At 45.8% G+C, this 24,252-nt stretch overlaps 2 protein-coding genes across 2 annotated transcripts in view; one reads left to right on the forward strand and one right to left on the reverse strand.

Moving 5' to 3' along the window:
- The first annotated feature begins 1 nt into the window (after position 1).
- cdc26 (cell division cycle 26 homolog) lies at positions 2-1,783 on the forward strand. Its single transcript, XM_069673927.1, has 3 exons — positions 2-106; positions 1,036-1,139; positions 1,284-1,783. Exons 2-3 carry the CDS (start codon positions 1,059-1,061, stop codon positions 1,479-1,481), a joined length of 279 nt encoding a protein of 92 aa, XP_069530028.1. The 5' UTR covers positions 2-106; positions 1,036-1,058; the 3' UTR covers positions 1,482-1,783.
- fer (fer (fps/fes related) tyrosine kinase) overlaps positions 1,777-24,252 on the reverse strand; it is a 28,438-nt gene continuing 5,962 nt past the window's right edge. The window contains exons 3-20 of the mRNA XM_069673924.1: positions 22,973-23,104; positions 20,451-20,624; positions 20,106-20,205; positions 19,812-19,995; positions 18,419-18,556; positions 17,357-17,476; positions 17,002-17,124; positions 13,921-14,122; positions 13,670-13,768; positions 12,408-12,614; positions 12,076-12,198; positions 11,921-11,977; positions 11,679-11,797; positions 11,462-11,556; positions 11,269-11,392; positions 7,041-7,195; positions 3,799-3,921; positions 1,777-3,641 (exon numbers count right to left, since the gene is read on the reverse strand). Coding sequence (XP_069530025.1) covers positions 3,505-3,641; positions 3,799-3,921; positions 7,041-7,195; positions 11,269-11,392; positions 11,462-11,556; positions 11,679-11,797; positions 11,921-11,977; positions 12,076-12,198; positions 12,408-12,614; positions 13,670-13,768; positions 13,921-14,122; positions 17,002-17,124; positions 17,357-17,476; positions 18,419-18,556; positions 19,812-19,995; positions 20,106-20,205; positions 20,451-20,624; positions 22,973-23,104 — 2,412 coding nt within the window. The 3' untranslated portion in view covers positions 1,777-3,504. The remainder of the gene's footprint in view (positions 3,642-3,798; positions 3,922-7,040; positions 7,196-11,268; positions 11,393-11,461; positions 11,557-11,678; positions 11,798-11,920; positions 11,978-12,075; positions 12,199-12,407; positions 12,615-13,669; positions 13,769-13,920; positions 14,123-17,001; positions 17,125-17,356; positions 17,477-18,418; positions 18,557-19,811; positions 19,996-20,105; positions 20,206-20,450; positions 20,625-22,972; positions 23,105-24,252) is intronic.

Below are 24,252 nucleotides of genomic sequence, written 5' to 3' on the forward strand. Positions count from 1 at the left end.
ATCAGCTTCCGGTTCAAAAGTTGTAATTCCGGCTCACTGACTTGCAGCAAACATACACAAGAGGAGGAAAACCCCGGGGAAATACAGCAACAACACACCTTTTAAGGTAATTTTAAACATATTTATTAAAACTGATGAATGTGTCGTGTGCAAGGGAGGGCGGAAACTCTGCTTCCGGTAACATTTCATGTCAATATACGTTTAAACAGACGTTAGCCGGTTAGCTTAGCTTCTCTGTAACGATCAGCAGTTATCGAGGCAGTACTACGAAGGTGGTTCACTTCTTACCGGGGTAGATCACCATAATAACTGATGCTGAACTCCTGACCTGCTCCGGGGATGATAGTCAGCATCTGCATGGCGCTACATAAAGTCCACACCTGTAATCACTGTACTTCAGAGTAAACACATCACGTTGTCTCGTTTCACTGTAGCTCTGATCAGTCAAACTGTTTCACACCGCGATTACTGAATAAAAAAACGTTGCGTCTCTGTGCTGCTCTGACCCCTTTGCAAACGTCTTTTATAATTATAATAAAATAATAAAGAGACAAATCTGTGTCAAAGTCATCATTTGTAGATTTTCCAGCACCACTGCAGAGAGCGCTGAGGTAAGACAAATGATCATTTGTTTGGTCCTCTTCATTTCCTACCAATACAAAAGCAGCCGTTAAGTAATTGGAACAACATTTAAAAAAACGAACTCAATTAAGTTTAATCAATTAAACAGGATTTAGGTGAGAGGACATAATGTATGTGAAATCAGCATTATGTTAGGGATAAAGCTAATGCACATTAAAACAGCCACTGAACTGAGACCCTCCCCTCTGGCAAGAGGCTGCGGTCCCTCAGGACCAAAACCTCTCGGCACAGGAACAGGTTTCTTCCCCTCTGCTGCCAGCCTCGTCAACAAGGCCCCGACTTGACTTTCAGCTCAGGGTAAATCAAACCACAGTCCAGGGTTAGACCGAGGCTTTGTTGAACCTCCTTTCTGAAACTGACCCCTGGTGTATGTGTGTTGTATCCTATGTGAAGGTTTCCTCTGATTTAAACTGAAGATGTTGAGGAGGAAACCGACTCGTCTGGAGCTTAAGATCGACGACACAGAAGAGTTCGAGAGCGTCAAGAAGGAGCTCGAGGTTCAAATCACTTTTATCACTACTGTCTGTATTGATTATTACAGTCTGTATCCATTATTACGGTCTGTATCAATAATTATGGTCTGTATTCATTATTACTGTCTTATTATTATTTTCATTTAATATTTTTGTTTGTTTTTTCAGGCCAGGAAGCGCCAGCGAGAGGAGGTGGAGTCAGGCGGAGGGGCTTCTGTGATCAGTGTTGACATAATCGGGGGCGGAGCCTCTGCTTCGTCCTCCACTGGGGCTTCAAGGGCGGAGCTTATTAATGAGCGAATTGGCTACAAACCCCACCCCAAACCAGCCACGCTGCCGACCTTATTTGGAAGTTTACAGTTTTAATAATAAAAATGTTTAAACAAAAAATCAGTTAGTTTTTTTAATCTGACGTTAAACTAAAGAACTGTGAATAAAAAGACGACATCCTAAAACTAAACTTTCTAATTGCTTTACTTTTAATAGTTTGATTCTAAACATGTCAGCTGTCAGCTACAAGCTAACACTCAACAGTTGCACAGCTGCAGATTAAACCGGGTTTGAAGTGTGAAATCTCCCAGAGTAATGTTTCAATGGAATATTCTGAACGCCATGTAAAGCAGGTTTAATGTGGAATAAAAAACCCTGTCTGTGTGTTTGTATCATTTCTTTTATTTTTATAGTAAATGCCACGATAATGTTCTTATAAAGAGTTTAAACATATAAAATACAAACAGAAGATTAGTGTTTGAACACAAACTGTAAAAACATCTTGAATTTATTTACAGTGACAGTAGGCAGCGCTCTGAGCTCTGACATCACCACCACCACATAGGCTCCGCCCTCATACAGTCTAGGAAGTGATGCTGACCAATCAGGACCCATTCTTATACACAGATGCATTGTTTTTTTCATTTGTAGTTTATTTTGAACTTTTTCAGCTGCTGCAACATTATTTTGGTCACCATGACAACCAGGAAGTAAAGTGCTGGAGAGTTTTCCTCAGATTGTTTTTATTTTTTTCACTTCCTGTGTCACTGTTTTTTTCAACACCTGGAATCACTGATTGGTCAAAAGCATTTCCATACACCAAAGGCCTGTATAGGCATGGTCTTAGTGATGATTGACAGCTGGGTTTTTCAGAGTAAAGGTCAGTTTTCCTTCAGATTCATGTCAGTTTGATCTTTGACAGGAAATCTGAGTAAGATCAAAAGTAAAAACATAATAAATAAAATAAAAACTATTACTTTTAGTGAACAGCTGATTGGTCCTCAGCAGCGGACAGTATGCAAGCATTTGCCGGGGTTACAGTAGTGAGGGGTGGTGTGACAAGGGGCGTGGCTTAATGTACACCTGTAGACGTTTGTTACATTTTAGCTTATTCCGTAAAATGTTTTTTGTGTTTTTAGTGTCAAACGAGTTTATCAATAAATAAAAAGTGTCAAGATTCAGTTTTAATAAAGTTTCTTTGAAGGGATCCACTGCTTCGTTTCAGGAAACTCCGCCTGCACAATCAGCTGCCTGAATGTTGTAGCCACCTGTTGAGAGTCTCTGGCTAAGCTAACGTAAAGTTAACAGTTCAAACAGCTCAGACTGTCTAGAACCAGGTGTGATCAGAACATGCTGTCTTAGTAGAACTTACAAGAACCCTTGCTACAATCACGCTAAGCTGTTAGCTCCATTAGCATCACCAGGATAATTGTGTTCCTGTTTGACAAACAGGTTTTAGTGTCAGTGTGGTCTGAGAGTTAGCATAATGACTGCTTCTAACATGTTTTCAGAGGCTAAAATACCTAGCCACAGCCATGCTAACCTGACAGTAGTGTTTTGGCGTGTTTACTCTTTACACGTATGCTAAATGCTAACTGCTAACTGCCTGAAGAACCACTGGTTAGCATCACTTTAGGACACTGATCTTTAGCTCTTATGTGTTTCGTGTTTACGCTAACAGACATGCTCAGTGTGACGCTGTGACATTATCGAAGTTTAAAAATGTTCCAAAAAGACCACGCCCACCTGCTGACCACACCCACCAAACAAACAAAACTCTTCTCTGCTGCTAAGGACGTGACCCAACTCTCTGTGATGATGTCATCACTTCTTCGAGAAGGCGGCGAGGTGGGATGATGTCATCACTTCTTGATGGCGGCGAGGTGGGATGATGTCATCACTTCTTCGTGAAGGCGGCGAGGTGGGATGATGTCATCACTTCTTGATGGCAGCGAGGTGGGATGATGTCATCACTTCTTCTTGATGGCGGCGAGGTGGGATGATGTCATCACTTCTTGATGGCAGCGAGGTGGGATGATGTCATCACTTCTTCGTGAAGGCGGCGAGGTGGGATGATGTCATCACTTCTTCTTGATGGCAGCGAGGTGGGATGATGTCATCACTTCTTCTTGATGGCAGCGAGGTCTCTCTGCAGCTCAATGAACTTGGGTCGCTCTTCAGGGTTGTACTGCCAGCAGCGCTGCATCACTTTGTACACGTCGTCAGGGCAACGCTGAGGACATGACATCCTGTAACCTAGCAACCAGGAGGAGGAGGGAGGAAGTTAGACGGAATCTTTTTGTTCTTCTGCAAAACAAAACTTTATTTAAACATTTTTGTTTGTTTATCAATCATTGTTTGTATTTAATAACGTAAACTGCTACTTCCTGATTTTTTAAACCCCCCTGTTTACCTTTCTCCACCTGCTCTCGAGCCTGCTGATTGGTCATCCCAGGATAAGGACACACCCCCAGACTGAAGGTCTCCCACAGCAGGATCCCATAACTCCACACATCGCTCTCTGAGCTGTAGCGACCTGCAACAGCCAATCACAGAGGAGGAGACATCAGCAGCCAATCACAGAGGAGGAGACATCAACAGCCAATCACATAGGAGGAGACATCAACAGCCAATCACATAGGAGGTTATCTCTATTTACAGATTCTACATGGAAATGTAGTCGATTTCCGGGAAGGCAAGTATCTGAACTGCGCTTGTAGTCCGAGTAGTATTGACCAATCACGTATCAGCAGGCTGCGGCATATGCAAGAAAAACCAACCGTGAGGAGAGCAAAAGCAGGCGGAACGTAATCCTCCATAATGACATCACAGCTCCCATCAGCGTCATCTGACAGCGATTTATCTTCTTATTAATCTCTATAAACAGACGTATGCATGCTAACAGCTAACAGCTAACAATCTGTTTAGATCTAAAATTTAACTTGACATGAATTCACTTGACGCTGTGTCACCAAAGCCGTTCAGCGTTCAGACTTCCATGGAATCTGGATTTCATTTTAAAAGTGTTCTTCTCCTCTTGAGGACAGACCTGACAAAGCTTGAATTTTTGCTTCTTACAAATCTGCATCATGATATTTAAATCTGGGCAAAGGTAAGACCCGTTAATAACAAGTGAATCCCAAGAGAACGGTTTCTCTTTCTGTAGCGATGCAGCACGTGGCGTCTGGACGGGAAGTCGTTAATCGCTTTCCGCTCGGCACGTTCACCGGTGTCCCCAGAGGCTATATCGTCTCAGACTACAGCCGATAGGATCCGAGATTGCAGAGGAGAAGACATCAGCAGCCAAACACAGAGCAGCAGACCGTTGGAGTTGGAAAGGTATGTGTATAACAGGTGTGTCTCAGGTAAAACACTGTTTTCTGACATTCTTTTGTTTTCTAAGAGGAAATGTAACCGGGGGGTGCACTACGAAGCAGGATTAGGTGTTATCGAGGTAACTTCAGGGTTAACTCAGAGTATTCAGCACTACAAAGGTGGTTCACTTCTTACCTCTTACTTCTTAGATCACCATGGTAACTAATGCTGAACACCTGAACTGCTCCGGAGCAGGTTATGTTGGAGATAAGAGATCAACCTGAACTAATCACCACCTACTGACCAATCAGGTCCCTTGAGTCAGGAACTCTGTGAGCAGATCGTGAGAGGGAGGAGGGAGAGAGAGCGGTCAAACTCTTCCTGTTTACCATCTGATTATATGTTGATTTGCCCTGCACAACATCAGGAAGATCAGACCCTACCTGTCAGAGCATGCAACACACCTGCTGGTACAGGCTGTCGTGATTTCACGCATTGACTACTGCAGCTCCCTACTGACAGGCCTTCCTGCATGCACATTCAAACCTCTGCAGATGATCCAGAACGCAGCAGCGCCACTGGTCTTCAATCAACCTAAAACAGCACGTCACTGCACTGCTCATATCCCTCCCTTGCTCATATCCCTCCCCTGCTCATATCCCTCCCCTGCTCATATCCCTCCACTGCTCATATCCCTCCCTTGCTCATATCCCTCCCCTGCTCATATCCCTCCCCTGCTCATATCCCTCCACTGCTCATATCCCTCAACAGTCAATGCTCACATCAAATTCAGACCCTGTCGCTCGCTTACAAAACAGCAACAAAAACGTCTCCTGCCTACCTGAATGCCCTCATCCAGGTGTACACTCCGTTCCGCCCACTACGCTCTGCCAATGAAAGGCGCCTGGTGCTCCCATCACAACAGGGCTCTAAGTCTCTAACTAGACTCTTCTCCTCTGTCGCCCCCCGGTGGTGGAACGAGCTACCAAACTCCACTCGGTCCGCAGAGTCCCTTTCACCTTTAAGAAGCTAAAGACCCAGCTCTTTATGAACACCTCTGACCTTAATTATAGTGATGCTATTGATGATCCTGACTATATTGACCTTATTGATGTTGTTGATGCCCTGTGCACTGCCTGTCAGCAGCAGTGTCTGATCACACCTGAAGCAGTTTGTTGGCTCTCACTGACTTCGTTCCCTCCTGTCTCGATCGTTGCTTGTGTTGTATTAACTCTCAGATGTACGTCGCTTTGGACAAAAGCGTCTGACAAATTAAATTGTAACACTGTAACAAACAGAGACTGATAAACACACTGAAGCCTGAAGATCTTTTGTACTTAGAAGATATGTGTGTACTTCCTGCATCCAGCAGCTGCAGCTGAGTGATGTCAGTCTGGATTATGTGAAACTTCTTCATCTCTTTCTGAAATCAGAGTTTGCTCTGAGTTTGTAAAATATGCCGATCAGCTGACGGCAGACTCGCCTTTGTTTAGATCGGTCATTAGCTTCAAACACACCCCTTTCATGTGAGCGCGCTCAGAGAAACCCTGGGTTGACTTATCGAGTTGATAACCAGCGTTGTGTGACCGCTCAGTGCGACCTCCTGTGTCAGGTTAGTGAAGCCAGATCACTCGCCCCTGATAAACTCAGTGTGTTTTCATGAACGTGTAAACAATAATAACAGTCATACTGTTTATTTTGTTCTGTTATATTTATAAATTCTTTGGGATTTTTAAGTGTATTTTCTGCTAACAAAACAAACAGAACCTCTCCTACTTTAACACTCCTGGTTCCTTTTTATAAAATAAAATACACACAGCCCTGTGGGCTGCAGTTGTGTTTCTTACACGCTGTCATCATTTCATGTCACATCGTTAAGAACAGTGTTCAAACGTATGTTTAATCGGCTTAACCAGCCCCGTGTTGGTACACAACCTCATGCCGTGTGTGCGCTGCAGTAGTCAATAAGCACTCCGTTAACTGTTCTTTTCTGTGGCCACAACCTGCACCGGGACGAGGAGCATGCAAAGCTGCCTCACGTAACGGAGCGTCTGCCTCGATCATCCCGCCAACAGGACCTGTGACGGCAGCAGCGTCACGTGCATGTTTACAGGTGACACTCAGACTCTGCAGCTCAGCCTCAGTGCAGTGTCGCCATGTGACTACTGCACATGCTCACATCACATGTGACTGCTGTGTCTCAGCCAGGTGTGATACAGCTGTGTCTCAGCCAGGTGTGATGCAGCTGTGTCTCAGGTGTGATACACGTGTGTCTTAGATACGATACATGTGTGTCTCACGTGTGATACAGGTGTCATCCAGGTGTGTCTCAAGTGTTACCATAGTTGAGGGCCTCTGGAGCCGTCCACTTGATGGGGATCTGTTTGAGTCCTGATGAAGAATAAATCCCGTCGTCCTCCTGACGACTCATCCCAAAGTCACTGATCTTCAACACGCTGCCCTCACCAACCAGACAGTTCCTCGCTGCCAGGTCCCTGAGAGACAGACAGGTGCGAGAGAGAGACAGACAGGTCAAAGAATCAGAAGCCCCTCTGACACTGTTCTAGGTGATATTATTACACCTCTGCTACACCTCGTCTTCTGTTAAACGCACAGAGGGCTGAATGGGGAGTGAAGTCGTTCCTCCTCTGAGCCAGCTTCAAAGGTAGTATCAGAGACATATCAGAGACACAACACAGACACAACACAGACATAAAACAGACATATCAGAGACACAACACAGACACAACACAGACACAGACGTAACAAAGACACAACACAGACACAACACAGACGTAACACAGACACAGACGTAACAAAGACACAACACAGACACAACACAGACGTAACACAGACGTAACACAGACGTAAGAGACACAACACAGACGTAACACAGACGTAACACAGACGAACACAGAAACAACACAGACGTAACACAGACGTAACACAGACGCAACACAGACATAACAGAGACACGACTAAGACGTAACACAGACACGACACAGACGTAACACAGACGAACACAGACACAACACAGACGTAACACAGATGTAACACAGACGTAACACAGACGAACACAGAAACAACACAGACGTAACACAGACGTAACACAGACGCAACACAGACATAACAGAGACACAACACAGACGTAACACAGACGAACACAGACACAACACAGACGTAACAGAGACGTAACACAGACGTAACACAGACACAACACAGACGTAACACAGACGTAACACAGACGTAACACAGACGTAACACAGACACAACACAGACACAACACAGACGTAACACAGACACAACACAGACGTAACACAGACGCAACACAGACGCAACACAGACGTAACAGAGACACAACACAGACGTAACACAGACATAACTGAGACACAACACAGACGTAACACAGACATAACACAGACATAACAGAGACACAACACAGACGTAACACAGACATAACAGAGACACAACACAGACACAACACAGACGTAACACAGACACAACACAGACGTAACACAGACATAACACAGACGTAACAGAGACACAACACAGACGTAACACAGACGTAACACAGACATAACACAGACGTAACACTGACATAACACAGATGTAACACAGACATAACAGAGACATAACACAGACGTAACAGACACAACATAGACGTAACAGACATAACACAGACGTAACAGACATAACACAGACGTAACAGACATAACACAGACGTAACACCAACGTAACACAGACGTAAGAGACACAACACAGATGTAACACAGACATAACACGACAAACACTAGAGCCCGACCGATATGGGATTTTTGGGGCCAATGACGATTCCGATATCAGGGAGTAAAAAAATTCTGATATCGATATATCGGCCGATATATTCACAGATGTTCAAAATGTATCTGAAATACATACAAAATTCAAATAAAACAGTGTTTCTGTAGCAGCTTAAATAGCACTAAAATAAAATATCAAATTAAATAGAAGTGAGTTTAACACAAAAACAAACAAAAGTTGGAACAAAATGATGTTCTTGTTTTTCCCACCTTCACACAGTGCTGCTAAAGATAAAAGTCACTAAACACAGACCAGCTCATTTGACAGACTGATGCTGTTAATAATAGTAATAAAAGGCTTAATGAGCAGGATTTTCCATATTAAATATTCCCTGTTAATCAACATCGTGATCCAGGAGAAGTTTGAGCTGGTGTATGTATCTGCAGAGGATCTGACCTCGTCTGTGTTTCTATTCTTATTATTCTGCTCTGTTTGGGGCATTTGGGACGATCTATGGACTGTCTATCGCGGGGCAGAGGTCTGGAGCTCAGCCAACAGTCCGCAGGTCAGGACTCAATCAACACGTAGCATCACGGTGACATGGCTGTCTCTGTGCTCTGCTCTCTGTCTGTCTGTAGCACCGTAACATCGTAACTTTAACATCTTCATTTTCTGTTCTGTGAATGAGAACAGTCCGCGCGCGCGTCTCACTGCTGTAAGGAGCTGCAGGTGTGCTGAGGGCGGAGTAGACAGACGCACACACCTGGCAGCGCGACGATGGCTTCTTAAAACAAAACCCTGTATCTTCCTGCGGGGTTGTACGGAGGTGTAGACGTGTAAGCTTGTTGTTTAGAGCGTAACCGCTGTGAAACTAGTAGACAATAAAGCTTAAAGCTCCTGTACCTTCGTTACTATCGAACTTCAAACTAACTGAGAGCCAGACTGTACACTCTGAAAGCAAGCTTTGGCTGATTACTGTGATTTTAACACGAGTTTGTTGCTCACAATGTTTCGCTCTGTATGGGAAAGATGATGCTTCCTGATGCTTCCCTTCGCTGTGTGTGCTGCTCTGCTCAGCTGTGACGCGCACTCTGGCAGCGATAAGGGATGTCATCATTTCCCATCATGCCTGCCGCCTCGTGCTGACTGAGTAATTTAAGTTGTTAAGTTTGTTATTTATGTTCCAAAATGCAAACAAATATTTTGTTAGTGTTTTTAATGTGTCTGTTTAGAACATATGTTCTGCATATGTTGGTAATTGTCATTTTTGTTTTATAGTTGTAACCACGAGTGAGGTGGCTGTTTCATTTCTTGACTTCAGCTGTATTTTGGTTAAAAGACTGAGGGTCTGGCTCTTATGCTGTCAAAATGAAAGCTACGCCCTCTGCTTGTCAGGAGGTGTAATGGCTTTAACCCACTGCTCTGTATTAACTATACATTAATTTGTATTGGAGCATAATGGAGGACATATACGACGATACTGATTTATCTGATTAGTGCGAAAATTGACAGATAAATCGGTCCGATTTAGACGGACAGAGACACAACACAGACGTAACAGAGATCTAAAGAGGAAATACTTTCTTTGTTGGGAACAAATGGGCTAATTAAAAGAAGTTCAATAAATCCTATGTGTCCAGTTGGTGGCGGTAACGTGGCGCATTGGGCTCCAATACACCACTGAAATACAACAGAAGAAAATGACCAGTCAAATCAATGGCTAATGTAGCTAGCTTCAGCGTGCTAGTCGCCAGCCTGGGAAGCTAATGACCAGCCAAGCCAGTAGCCGATCCAATGGGTTGCTATGTTAGACGCATGACTTGCCGCCCTGGTCGAATGAATAGGCAGCTTCTCATTTACCACCACCGGCCTCTCAGTTACCTGCGCTGGCTTATCATTGGCCAGATCAGTAGCTGGCTTCGGCAAGGATGTAGCCTCCTTCGGCCTCTCAATAGTCTTAATTTTGTCCTTTTCCCTGCGCCAAAATAACAGAGGCGTAACAGAGATGTAACATAGACGTAACAGAGGCGTAACAGAGATGTAACATAGACGTAACAGAGGCGTAACAGAGATGTAACATAGACGTAACAGAGATGTAACATAGACGTAACAGAGGCATAACAGAGACGTAACAGAGGCATAACATAGACGTAACAGAGGCGTAACAGAGATGTAACAGAGACGTAACAGAGATGTAACATAGACGTAACAGAGGCGTAACAGAGATGTAACAGAGGCGTAACAGAGTCGTAACAGAGGCGTAACAGAGGCGTAACAGAGGCGTAACAGAGATGTAACATAGACGTAACAGAGATTTAACAGAGGCGTAACAGAGGCGTAACATAGACGTAACAGAGGCGTAACAGAGACGTAACAGAGGCGTAACAGAGGCGTAACATAGACGTAACAGAGGCGTAACAGAGATGTAACAGAGTCGTAACAGAGGTGTAACAGAGATGTACCAGAGGCGTAACAGAGGCGTAACAGAAACACACTGGGGCGGCTTTACGCCAGCGTTGCTTGGTCCAATGTAAAATGGCAAAGGCTGCATGATGGCAGAGCTTCGTCATGCCGCTGAGGTGGAACCGCAGTGTAAAAAAGGGTTACAGAGATCAGAGACTGACAGACAGAGAGAGAGACAGGCCAGAGACAAACAGGCTCTGAATCAGCTAACCCTTCTCAGCTAATCTGAGAGCTCCAGTCACGTGATACAGGTAAGGTGTTGCTGACACCTGAACAGGTGATGTGTTCACAGTCTGTTGGACACTGCAGCACTCTGATGATTTACCTGTGGATACAGTTCTTACTCTCCAGGTATGCCATGCCAGCAGCAGCATCCACAGAGAAACGAACCAGCTGTTTCGTCTTCAACTCGTCCTTCTTCTTCCTCAGAAAGGACAGGAAGTCTCCGCCTGAGAAACACACCTGTTAGAAACAGACCAATCACAGAACAGCTCCAACAGTGACTGTGCTCCACCCACCAGGAACCAGCTCCATGACGATGTAGATCGGCTGTCGCTGCGTACAAACACCAATCAGCTTCACAATGTTTGGATGGTCGTACTGCTTCAGGATCCTGCAGCCAATCACAGACAGGCATCAGGATACACCAGCCAATCACAGACAGGCATCACAAGACTCTCTTCTTCACCGTTTTAATTTATGTATTTGTTTGTTTGCTGTTATTGATAAGGTCACCTGGCCTCAGACAGGAAGCGGATCTTCAGCTCGGGTGGTAAATCTTCTTTACATGTTTTGACGGCGACTGGCGTTTTGTCACGCTGTAGCGTCCCTTTAAACACCTCGCCAAAGTTACCCTGGTAACCAGCAGCAGCAGGGCATGATGGGACATGGAGGTAGAGAGAGACAGCACTGTCATAAATGTGGACACTAAAAATAACACCTTGTGACTGATGAGAGGAAGCAGGAAGTGAGGTCACCTTCCCCAGCAGGTCCCCCAGCGCAACGTCCTCGTGGTTCAGGATCCATTTTTTATCCTGCACACAGAAACACTGATGAGCAGCTGTTTATGTGTGTGTGACATGTGAATGTAGCCCCGCCCACTCAGATCAGCTGTGACAAATGTAAATATCACCTTGACGACAGGGTGTAGCAGCACGACTCCAGACTTCTTGGTGATGACATGTTTGGAGGAAAAGTGATGCTCAATGAGCTGCGGGATGGTGGAGAAGCCCGTGCCTTCAAATCGATACTGACTCTACCAGAGAGAGAGCGAGAGACAGAGACAGAGACAGTGAGAGAGAGAGACACCTTTTACAGCGTGGACTCACTGTGTATTACTGATACACTGTAAAAAAGTTATTGTATTAAGACTGTTCCCTCATTGAGCCCCACAGGTTTAAATACAATAAAATATCTGTGTGTGTGCCTGTGTGTGTGTGTGTGTGTGTGTGTGTGTGTACCTACGTCTGCGTACTGGATGATGAAGTGGCGTCTCTGCTCATCAGAGAACACAGACAGGACGTACTCCCCAGGTTTGCCATGACTCTCTCTAACCAGGAAGTCTCCCTGTTGCCGTAGTAACTCCTGAGCCTCAGTGCGGGGGATTGCTCCATGGTACCACTCCTGCTCCGCCAGGGGCCGCTCCGAGGTCGGGATGACATCAAAAAACTGCTGCATGGAGACAGGGCAGGGGGGGAGACGGGTCAGAGGGGAGACACACAAACAGGAAACAGGCAGGAGGCAGACAGGAGACAGACAGGAGACAGACAGGAGGCAGACAGGAGACAGACAGGAGGTAGACAGGAGGTAGACAGGAGACAGACAGGAGGTAGACAGGAGACAGACAGGAGACAGACAGGAGACAGACAAAAGACAGACAGGAGGCAGACAGGAGGCAGACAGGAGACAGACAGGACACAGACAGGAGGCAGACAGGAGACAGACAGGAGGTAGACAGGAGACAGACAGGAGGTAGACAGGAGGTAGACAGGACACAGACAGGAGGTAGACAGGAGACAGACAGGACACAGACAGGAGACAGACAGGAGGTAGACAGGAGGTAGACAGGAGACAGACAGGACACAGACAGGACACAGACAGGAGGTAGACAGGAGGTAGACAGGAGACAGACAGGAGACAGACAGGACACAGACAGGAGACAGACAGGAGGTAGACAGGAGGTAGACAGGAGGTAGACAGGAGACAGACAGGAGACAGACAGGACACAGACGGGAGACAGACAGGAGGTAGACAGGAGGCAGACAGGAGACAGACAGGACACAGACAGGAGGTAGACAGGAGGTAGACAGGACACAGACAGGAGGTAGACAGGAGACAGACAGGAGACAGACAGGAGGCAGACAGGAGACAGACAGGACACAGACAGGAGGTAGACAGGAGACAGACAGGACACAGACAGGAGACAGACAGGAGGTAGACAGGAGGCAGACAGGAGACAGACAGGACACAGACAGGAGGTAGACAGGAGGCAGACAGAAGACAGACAGGAGGCAGACAGGAGACAGACAGGAGACAGACAGGAGGCAGACAGGAGACAGACAGGAGGCAGACAGAAGACAGACAGGAGACAGTGAGGAGACAGACATGAGGCAGACAGGAGGTAGACAGAAGACAGACAGGAGACAGTGAGGAGACAGACAGGAGGCAGTGAGGAGACAGACAGGAGACGGACAGAGACAGGAGAGACAGACAGGTGATGGTCTCACAGAGGAGGAGGAGCCCAGCATGGCTTTAGGAGAGCGAATCATCCCAGCCAGAGAGTGACGCAGCGTGTCGAACCGAGAGCTCCTGTCCTTTGACTTATCCTGAAACACACACACACACACAAGCTGTTAAAATGTTAATAATGTATAGATGTATGGTATAGAGACAGTGCTTTAATTTTGAAAGGACAGCTCTTCCTGCCAGCTGTACAGACCTCAGGTTAACTCAGCAGAATTAAAAGATAAATATTTACGGTGGAGCCGACAGAGCGGGCGTCGTCCTCGTACGGCAGTGCGGGGGGAGGCGGTGGCGGGGGCGGGGAGGCTGCAGCTGCAGCCATCTTGGTGTCGAGCAGGGCTTTTTGGGATGCGAGGCGGGCTTCAGAGCTGCGCAGTGATTGGACAGCGTGATGGAGCTCGAGGAGAGAGAGTTTCTGACTGAGCAGCAGGACGCAGCTGAGGGTGAGAGACACTGAGTCAGAAAGAGAGAGAGGGAAAGGACCCACACACCTGATGAACACCTGTTACCCCTTCCACTACAAATGAACAGAGAAAAGTCTCACTGATTACACCAACGCATTTAACAACACTCACATCCAAAACATGCTAGATATAATGTTACAATATCATGTATCAGACACTTTAGTCCAAAGTCTGATCTTCCTGATGTTGTGCAGGACAAATTGATATGACCGAGCAATCGAGGCCACATGAACCTTAAAGGTAAGCTGGTCTTTAATCATGACGCACAGGTTCCGGGCAGACTTAGTGGGTATGAGTTCAGTTTGTCAGAGCTGGATGTTGATCTGTGGTTGCATAGAGGGACTGGCTGGGATGACAAGGAGCTCAGTCTTGGATAGATTGAGCTGAAGGTGGCGTTCTTTCATTATTTATTATTATTTATTATTTATTTATTCATTCCTTCCTTTCATGAAAAATGCACAACATACCACAAAACCGGTACACAAATCCACAATACACATTTCAAAAAAAAAAAAAAATCCATGCCCTTCATGTCTGAAAAGGAAAGGAAAGGAAAGGAGCAGAAAGAAGAATATAATTCTTAAGAAAGAAGAATATAATTCATCCATTTAGAGATATCGGCAAGGCATGAAGAGATACGTGCCGAGGCTGTAGTGTCCTCTGGTGGGAATGACAGGAAGAGCTGGGTATCGTCCGCATAACAATGGTATGAGAAACCATGGGAGCGGATGATTGCACCTAGTGAGGTGGTATATATTGAAAAGAGCAGGGTACCGAGCACTGACCCTTGAGGCACCCCTGTGGATAAGCTGTGGGGTTTGGACACTTCTCCTTTCCAAGTACTCTAACAGATCTCCCTTAGAGGTAGGACATGAACCAGAGGAGGGCAGATCCTGAGACACCGAGCTCAGAGAGAGAAGAGAGGAGGGTTTGGTGGTTCACTGTGTCAAAGGCAGCTGACAGGTCTAGCAGCGATAGAGCTGAGGACTGTCCAGCTGCTTTAGCCAGACGCAGTGATTCTGTTATGGACAGTAGTGCAGTGTCGGTAGAGTGGCCCCGCTTAAAGCCAGACTGATTTGAGTCCAACAGATGTTCTTGGACAGGAAGTCAGAAACTTGATAAAAGACTGTGTGCTGAAGTATTTTACACATACATTTCTGTGCAAGCAGTACCTGATACACATAGACCAGGGGTGGCCAACCCTGCTCCTGGAGGGCCACCTTCCTGCATGTTTTAGGTTTCTCCGCACTCTAACACACCTGATTCTAATGTTTCGCTCGTTACCAATCCCCTGAGACGCTTCAGTTGGTTGATAACAAGCAGCTCATTCAAATCAGGTGTGTTAGAGTGCAGAGAAACCTAAACCATGCAGGAAGGTGGCCCTCCAGGAGCAGGGTTGCCCACCCCTGACATAGACAGTAAAAACCACAAAAGCTCTGAACTACATCTTCATGAATGAGACCGAGCTCCACGTCACAAAACAAGCAAAAGAACAAAAGAACGATGGTTCCACAGTGAATGCTCCTGTTTCAGGGAAGCATCTCAGAAACCCGTCAAACAAGAAGCATAATGACCCTGAAAACCAAGAGTTACACCACGAACACCACAGAGCCCTCCAACAACACAAGAAGACTATCAACCAAAAAAAGGCTCAACACACTGAGAATGAAGGCAATAGACCAACATTTTTTTGGGACCTGTGGAAAAATTTAACTCAACCACATACAGCATAAAGAAAACGTTGCTTTACAGAACGGCAACACTGTGGTTTAAACACAAATCAGATGACCATCGACAAACTGAAATCAGTAGGAAGTCAAAGACAAAGACAACCAGAACACTTGATCAGCTGATCACGATGACAGAGCTAAAAACTGTGTGATGGTAAAAAGGGAAAGGCTCGTGGTTCTGATGGCGTCAGGACAGAGGTGTTAAAACACAGCAGCAGTAAACTAAAAAGTTTTTACATCTGTTTTTACAAAGTGAAATATATCCTGAAGTTTGGAACAACGGTCTGATTACTCCTGTTCTTAAGGATGGAGACAACCTGAATCCAGACACTTACAGGGGAGTCTGTGTACATTCAAACTCAGGGAAACTATTTAGTAATACAATAAATTCAAAACTCCTGCCCTACCTGACTGAATGACAGAAACACAGACACCCAAACACAGAGCAACAGACCACATATTCACTCTGCATGTTCTCATCCAGAAACAGAAAGGACACATCTTTGCTTTGTGGACTTCATGAAAGCGTTTGATTTCATCTGGCACAATGGTCTCTTCTATCAGCTGCTCCTACACACTGCTGGAGGCAAAGATTATGATTACACAGAAAAAGAATGTGCTGCAAAAACTGAACCGAAAATAATGTTTTAAATAATGTCGTGGAGTCCATCAGAGCTGCAGCCTGTCACCAACATATACATGAACCATTTATCTACACTGCTGGAAAGTGTCCAGCATCAGGACTGGACTTCAGGGAAGGATGTGAAGTGTCTTTTTCTAACTGCTGTCACAAACAGAACAAGACCTCCTGAACACCGTCCAGAACTACTGGGAGAACTGGATCAGAGTGAATGTAAATAAAACTAAGGTCATGATTTTTCAAAAGAAAGAAAGATCACAGTAAAACTCATCAGTTTAATTTGGGAGACACAATATTAGATCACACCATGAGTACACACACCTGGGCCTCATTATCACAGCCTCAGGACACTTTAAGGCTGAGTGCACAGGCTGATACAGCTCGTAGAGCTTATTACAGCATCGGAGACAGATAGACAGTCAGAGAGAGAGACAGAGAGAGAACAGCTTCTTCTTCTACTGTGTTTATTTCAGGTGACTCACTCGCTCTTCCTCTCCGTGCTCTGCTGACTCGTCTGGATTTTGATGTTGAGGTCGTCGGCCAATGCCTCCTTCGTCCTCAGATTCTGCTGAGTCAGCGTCAGCTCTTCCGTCGCCGACGACAACCTGGAGACACGCACACACACAAAAATGAACAAACAAACACATACACTTTTACTTTGATAGAGTTTGATCATTTCCTGCCGTATGACACGTTTCTAAATTCAGACGTTGCCAGGACTGTACTGGATGGTACTGGAAGGCTTGGCTACACCCTCATGAGATGCTTTCAAGGTGAAGACTTTTACTTTGGCAGGCTTCAGGAAGCAGCATGTTGTTTTATTTTGATGGAGCTCACATGGCCTGCAGGCTGTCAGCCGTCAACGTATTCCAGAGGATCTCATTGGCCGGCAGGTTGTCCGTCTCCTCCACCAGCGACGAGTCAAACTCCACACTCGCCTCAGGCGTCTCTGGGGACCTGGGGGGGGGAGACACACTATTACCACGGTAACCAGGAGCAGGACCAAGCGGCAACCTCCGGTGTTGAAAAATGAAGAAATAACATTACAGCAGAAATAAACATGTTTACAGCCTGGTACAAAAAATGGTTTTGTTATAAATAATTAATTTTACTGTTCAAGATAACTGTACAGGGTGAATTTCTTAATACCACACTCCTTCTAATTATATTAAGCCTTAAATCATAGGGGCCGGATCACTTGATTGACAGGTGGATCCTGCTGGCTGTCTGCTAGACATCAACACAGACACAGACACTGAGCTTACCTTCACCTGTTTGTGTTGTTGGAGACTTTGGGGGATTTTTTAATTCAAAGTTTGGACAAATAATCTCTCTGTGGGATTTATGGAACTTTATGGACGTGCAAGAAGTCTGAGCTCCAGCTTTTCGGTGAGTTAAATGCTAGTGTGATTGTATTGAAATATTTTTAGCACTAAGTAGCAGGTATACTGTGCTCGCTTTAGCTGCTTGTTAGCCTGTGCAGTGTTTATTTATTTAATCGTCGGTCAGTAAATAGGAGTCAGGAGTTGTTGGCGTTCCCCCAGAGAGATTACAGCGGACCGTAGTGATGAAGAGACCGGTTATTTTACGTTTCCCGTTACGTGTCGGCTCGCTGCTTTCTCACCGGGCGAGCGAGCACCGAGTCTGCTACTTCTTTAGTCTGATAACTAAACACCTGCAGTCAGTCACCGACAGAATCTCCTCCTGGGAAAGTCAAACCAGCTCATTCATGATTTATACAGTCTATGGATAATAACCGTTAGCTACGCTGAGGAGCATATAGCCTAGCTTCATAGCCGTAGCTGGCTGAGTCATACGGCCCGCCCATAGAGCGTCCGTTATTTATACAGTCTATGAGCAGGACAGACGGATATGCTGTTACCTTGGTAACCGTCTCACCTATAGGCGTCGATGAATTGTTGGTACTCAGCGAGTGGGTCGATCTGCTCGACAGCCGCCGAGATCTCCTGATGGACCTTCACCAGCTCCTCCGACAGCAGACTGCTTATCTCACAGTACTCCTCCAGAATACTCTTACTGCAGTAACACACACAATACACACTGAGTACAGAGTGAGTACACACTGAGTACACACAAAGTACAGAGTGAGCACACGCAGAGTACACACACAATACAGACTGAGTACACACTGAGTACACACAAAGTACACACAAAGTACAGAGTAAGTACACACAAAGTACAGAGTGAGTACACACAGAGTACACACCGAGGATACAGAGTACACACTGAGTACACACTAAGTACACACTAAGTACACACTGAGTACACACTGAGTACACAGTAAGTACACACTGAGTACACACTGAGTACACAGTAAGTACACACTGAGTACACACTGAGTACACACTGAGTACACACAAAGTACAGAGTGAGTACACACAGAGTACACACCGAGTACAGAGTGAGTACACACAGAGTACACACAGAGTACACACTGAGTGCACAGAGTACACACTGAGTACACACTGCGTACACACAAAGTACAGAGTGAGTACACACAGAGTACACACTGAGTACACACTGAGTACACAATGAGTACACACAAAGTACAGAGTGAGTGCACAGAGTGAGTGCACAGAGTACACACTGAGTACACACAAAGTACACACAAAGTACAGAGTGAGTACACACAGAGTACACACTGAGTACAGAGTGAGTACACACTGAGTACACACTGAGTGCACACTGAGTGCACAGAGTACACACTGAGTACACACTAAGTACACACTGAGTACACACTGAGTACACACAAAGTACAGAGTGAGTGCACAGAGTACACACTGAGTACACACTGCGTACACACAAAGTACAGAGTGAGTACACACAGAGTACACACTGAGTACACACAGAGTACACACTGAGTACACACTAAGTACACACTGAGTACACACAAAGTACAGAGTGAGTGCACAGAGTACACACTGAGTACACACTGCGTACACACAAAGTACAGAGTGAGTACACACAGAGTACACACTGAGTACACACTAAGTACACACTGAGTACAGAGTGAGTACACACTGAGTACACACTGAGTGCACAGAGTACACACTGAGTACACACTAAGTACACACTGAGTACAGAGTGAGTACACACCGAGTACACTCAGAGTACATACAGAGTACACACTGAGTACAGAGTGAGTACACACTGAGTACAGAGTGAGTACACACTAAGTACACACTGAGTACACACTGAGTACACACTAAGTACACACTGAGTCATTTAGCGTCTCACACAGCATGTTAGCGTGTGCAGTCATGTGACTCACAGGGCAAGCGTCATGTCCTCCTGCATCCTCTGCAGCGCGTCGAGCAGCGCAGGAGCAGAGCGGCGGCGGTGTTCGTCCTGCTGTGTCTGAGCACTGCACACTGCTAACACATACTGGTTGTGAAGGTTGTGGAGCTTCGCCGTCGCTTTGTCATAACGCTCCCGAGCACGCTCAGCCTCCCGACCTGTGATTGGATGAGAGGGAGTGATCTTCTGCTGAAGAGTTCAACAACAAAACTCCATAAAGAGTTTACATAATCTAAAGATTCATATTTTACTAAATTAGAGCAGAAACCTTTAGCCAGAGCTTCTCTGTATTTCTCTTTAGCGTTGTTAGCATCGCGGCTCAGCTGACGATACGTCGCTTTCAGTTTGTCCAGGTCACTCCTGGTTACCTGTCAACAACAAGACAACGTAACCAGGGTTACTGAAGGACAAGAGAGTGAACGGAAATTTTAAAAGATTCTCCTTTCATCAGGTCCACTGTAAAAATGCTTTGAAAGTATTACTGAATATACTGATGAAAGTATTTTATCAGTGTAACCCCACGCACGCGCACACACACACACACACACGCACACGCACACACACACACACACACACACACACACACACACACACACAGTATTTCCCAGCAGACCTTGTGGTTGTGGCTCTCCAGCTGCTGGTGCAGACTCTGGTAACTCTTCTTCACCTGCTGCTTGTCTCGGATCAGTGTGGCAAGACGATGAAGAGGACCCGAGTTCAGGTCATCAGCATGACTCCTCATGACCCGACCCAACGCCTCCGTCTGTCGGATCACCTGAGACCAGGACTGAGACAGAGACTAGGACTGAGACCAGGACAGAGACAGAGACAGAGACCAGGACAGAGACAGAGACTAGGACTGAGACCAGGACAGAGACAGAGACAGAGACCAGGACAGAGACCAGGACAGAGATAGAGATAGAGACCAGGACAGAGACCAGGACAGAGATAGAGATAGAGACCAGGACAGAGACCAGGACAGAGACAGGGACCAGAAGTGAGACAGAGAATAGGACTGAGACCAGGACAGAGAATAGGACTGAGACCAGGACAGAGATAGAGATAGAGACCAGGACAGAGACCAGGACAGAGACCAGGACAGAGACCAGGACAGAGATAGAGATAGAGACCAGGACAGAGACAAGGACAGAGACAGGGACCAGAAGTGAGACAGAGAATAGGACTGAGACCAGGAAAGAGACAGAGACAGAGACCAGGACAGAGACAGAGACCAGGACAGAGACAGAGACTAGGACTGAGACCAGGACAGAGACTAGGACAGAGACAGGGACCAGAACTGAGACAGAGAATAGGACTGAGACCAGGAAAGACACAGAGACAGAGACCAGGACAGAGATAGAGACCAGGACATAGACAGAGACAGAGACAGGGACCAGGACATAGGCTGGGACCAGGAGCCGAGCACTGCAGCTGGATGTAAAGAGCCAAAAGGTCTTTTTTCTTACTCCTGATTTAGCTACAACCGACTTCTTGATTCAAATTTACACCGAGTCTGACTGAAGCAAAACCTGTCAATCAGCTGATCACTGTCCGAGTAGATCTCCAGTGGGTTGGTCCAATCACGGCTGACTCTCTCTTGTCTTAAGGCCCTTTCATTAATCATCCTGTAAACAAGACGTGCTTCCATTTATGTTTGGGACCGTTACTTTTACTGTTTGTTTTACCCATAGACTGTATAAATAATGGACGTGGTCTCAGTGAGGTCACCCACTGGTTTCTGAAGAGGCGTTTTCAAGCCCGAATTGCGCCGCCGCTGGCGGTCACCATATTGGAAATGCCAGAGCCGGCTAATCCAGAGACGGGCAAAGAGGTGAAGCGCGAGTGAGCTGAAGCCTATGGCTGAGCTCTATGGGCGGGCCGCATGGATCAGCCAGCTACGGCTATGAAGCTAGGCTATATGCTAGTCATATACTACATAAATAATGAATGAGCTAGTTTGACTTTGCCAGGAGGAGATTCTGTTTGTGACGGCAACTGACTGCAGGTGTTTAGTTATCAGACTAAAGACATTGCAGACTCATAAAGGGAAACGTAAAATAACCGGTCTCCTCATCACCACGGTCCACTGTAATCTCTCCGGGGGAAAGCCAACAACTCCTGAATCCTGTTTAGACTTAGACTTAGACTTAGACTCAACTTTATTGATCCCTTTGGGATGACTCCCTCTGGGAAATTCAGTCTCCAGCAGCTTATACAGTACAATACAATAGGAAAGAATCAGCACACAGAGGGTAAAAAATAAAGATCAAAATATATATATCTATCTATATAGATATATATATAAAATGTACAAAATTTTTATAAAGTTTACTAGCTGACGATTAAATAAATGTTTGATAAACACTGCACAGGCTAACAAGCAGCTAAAGCGAGCACAGTATACCTGCTACTTAGTGCTAAAAATATATCGACACAATAACACAAACATTTAACGGACTGAAAAGCTGGAGCTCAGACTGCACGGACACAAAGTTCCATAAACACACAGAGAGATTATTTGTCCTCTAAAGTCTCCAACAACACAAACAGGTGAAGGTAAGCTCAGTGTGTGTGTGTCTGTGTTGACGTCTAGCAGACAGCCAGCAGGACCCACCTGTCACTCAAGTGACCCCGCCCCTATGATTTAAGGCTTAATATAATTAAAACGAGTGTGTTATAAAAAAATTCACCCCCGTACAGTTATCCTGAACAATAAAATTAGCTATTTATAACACAACCGTTTTTTGTACCAGGCTGTAAACATGTTTATTTCTGCTGTAAAAGTGTGCATTTTCCAACTGGTCTCCAGTGGCCACTCGAGGAACTGCAGTTCTTTGCACTTCAGCATTGGCTTCATTTTTCTACAGCAGAGGTTGCTGCTTGGTTTTGCCTTGGATTTATGTCTGACTTTCTAAACTTACGCCTGCTCCATTCTCGGCCTAAAAGATAAACCCTGGTGCAGCACAAACAGGGCTTCAGTCTAACACAGGGTGTAGCTTAAAGTCTGTCGTAACATTCAGCTCTAGGTCGGACGTAACATTACACCCAGCTGGTGCACTCGGCTCTAGAACTGAGACAGAGACCAGGGGTGACAGTGGGCGGGGCTTGATGACCTGATGGACATGTGTGTCTCACCTTGCTGACGGTGCTGATGTAATCAGCTGCTTCCTGTTTCTCAGTTTGCTGAGTCATGCTGAGCAGCAAAGCGGCGTACTCTTTATCACTCTTCACCCGCAGGGTCATGAAACGCTTCACTGTCTCCAGCAGCTAGAGGGCGGCACACACACACACACACACACACACACACACACACACGGTCACACACTAAGCAGGAAGCAAACAAGTGTTCCTCTCTGTTAGAAACGCGTTTGCTGTGTTCGAAACCGCATACTAACATACTGCCTACTAACGTACTGCCTACTACATACTGCCTACTACATACTGCCTACTACAGACTCAAACAGTATGTACTGCATACTGCCTACTAACCTGACTATTAGGATGCCGGTGGCATCATACTCAGAGCCGTCTTCTCCGTATCACGTGACTTAATCGTTTACGTATGTCCGCTCTGATCTCCGGTCCATCTCCGCCATAGTAGAAGCTGAATAGCCGCAATGCATTATGGGGCAGTTGAGTACAACCAGTGAGCTCCCGTCTCATACTCAAATATCCGGGCCGATCTAGTATACATCCGGGCATTTCTCGCATACACAAAATTGCATACTATGAGATGGGAACGCATAGCATACTCAATTTGACGTCACGTTTGGTATGATTAGTATGATAGTATGCGGTTTCGGACACACCAGTTGAGATGAGAGTGAAGCAGACACAAGGAGCTAAAACTCTGTTAGCCAAAGAGGATCCTCACAATCAGGTGATTCATGTTTAATGTGTCGTAGCTGAGTCGCTAGTTAGCTTTTAGCTTGCACACTGTTATCAGAGTAACTTGTTAGCTTTAGTTTGCACAATATTAGCAGAGCAGCTGGTTAGCCTTTAGCTTGCACACTGTTAGAAGAACAGCTCGTTAGCTTTTAGCTCGCACTCTGTTAAGAGAGCAGCTCGTTAGCTTTTAGCAGCGCATTAGCTTTTAGCTTGCACTCTGTTAGCAGAGCAGCTCGTTAGCTTTTAGCTTGCACTCTGTTAGCAGAGCAGCGCATTAGCTTTTAGCTTGCACTCTGTTAGCAGAGCAGCTCATGTTCATGCTGGTAAATTAGATGAGAGGGAGACTTGAGCATGAAGCTAACGCTGATGTTCTGGTTGGCCCTTAACACACCTGGTATTAACATGTGGTTTTCTTGATTGGATCACAAGTGGTCAGCTCAAAGCGCTAGTGTTCACACTTTGCATTTAAATGCGGCTTCAAAAGCATCTTAAGTGACCACTTGTGATTGGATCTCACTTTCTCTGGA

The sequence above is a fragment of the Semicossyphus pulcher genome, unplaced genomic scaffold (assembly GCF_022749685.1).
Source record: "Semicossyphus pulcher isolate SPU_LCO1_2020_fin unplaced genomic scaffold, fSemPul1.0.p SCAF_22, whole genome shotgun sequence".
Classification (NCBI taxonomy): Eukaryota; Metazoa; Chordata; class Actinopteri; order Labriformes; family Labridae; genus Semicossyphus; species Semicossyphus pulcher.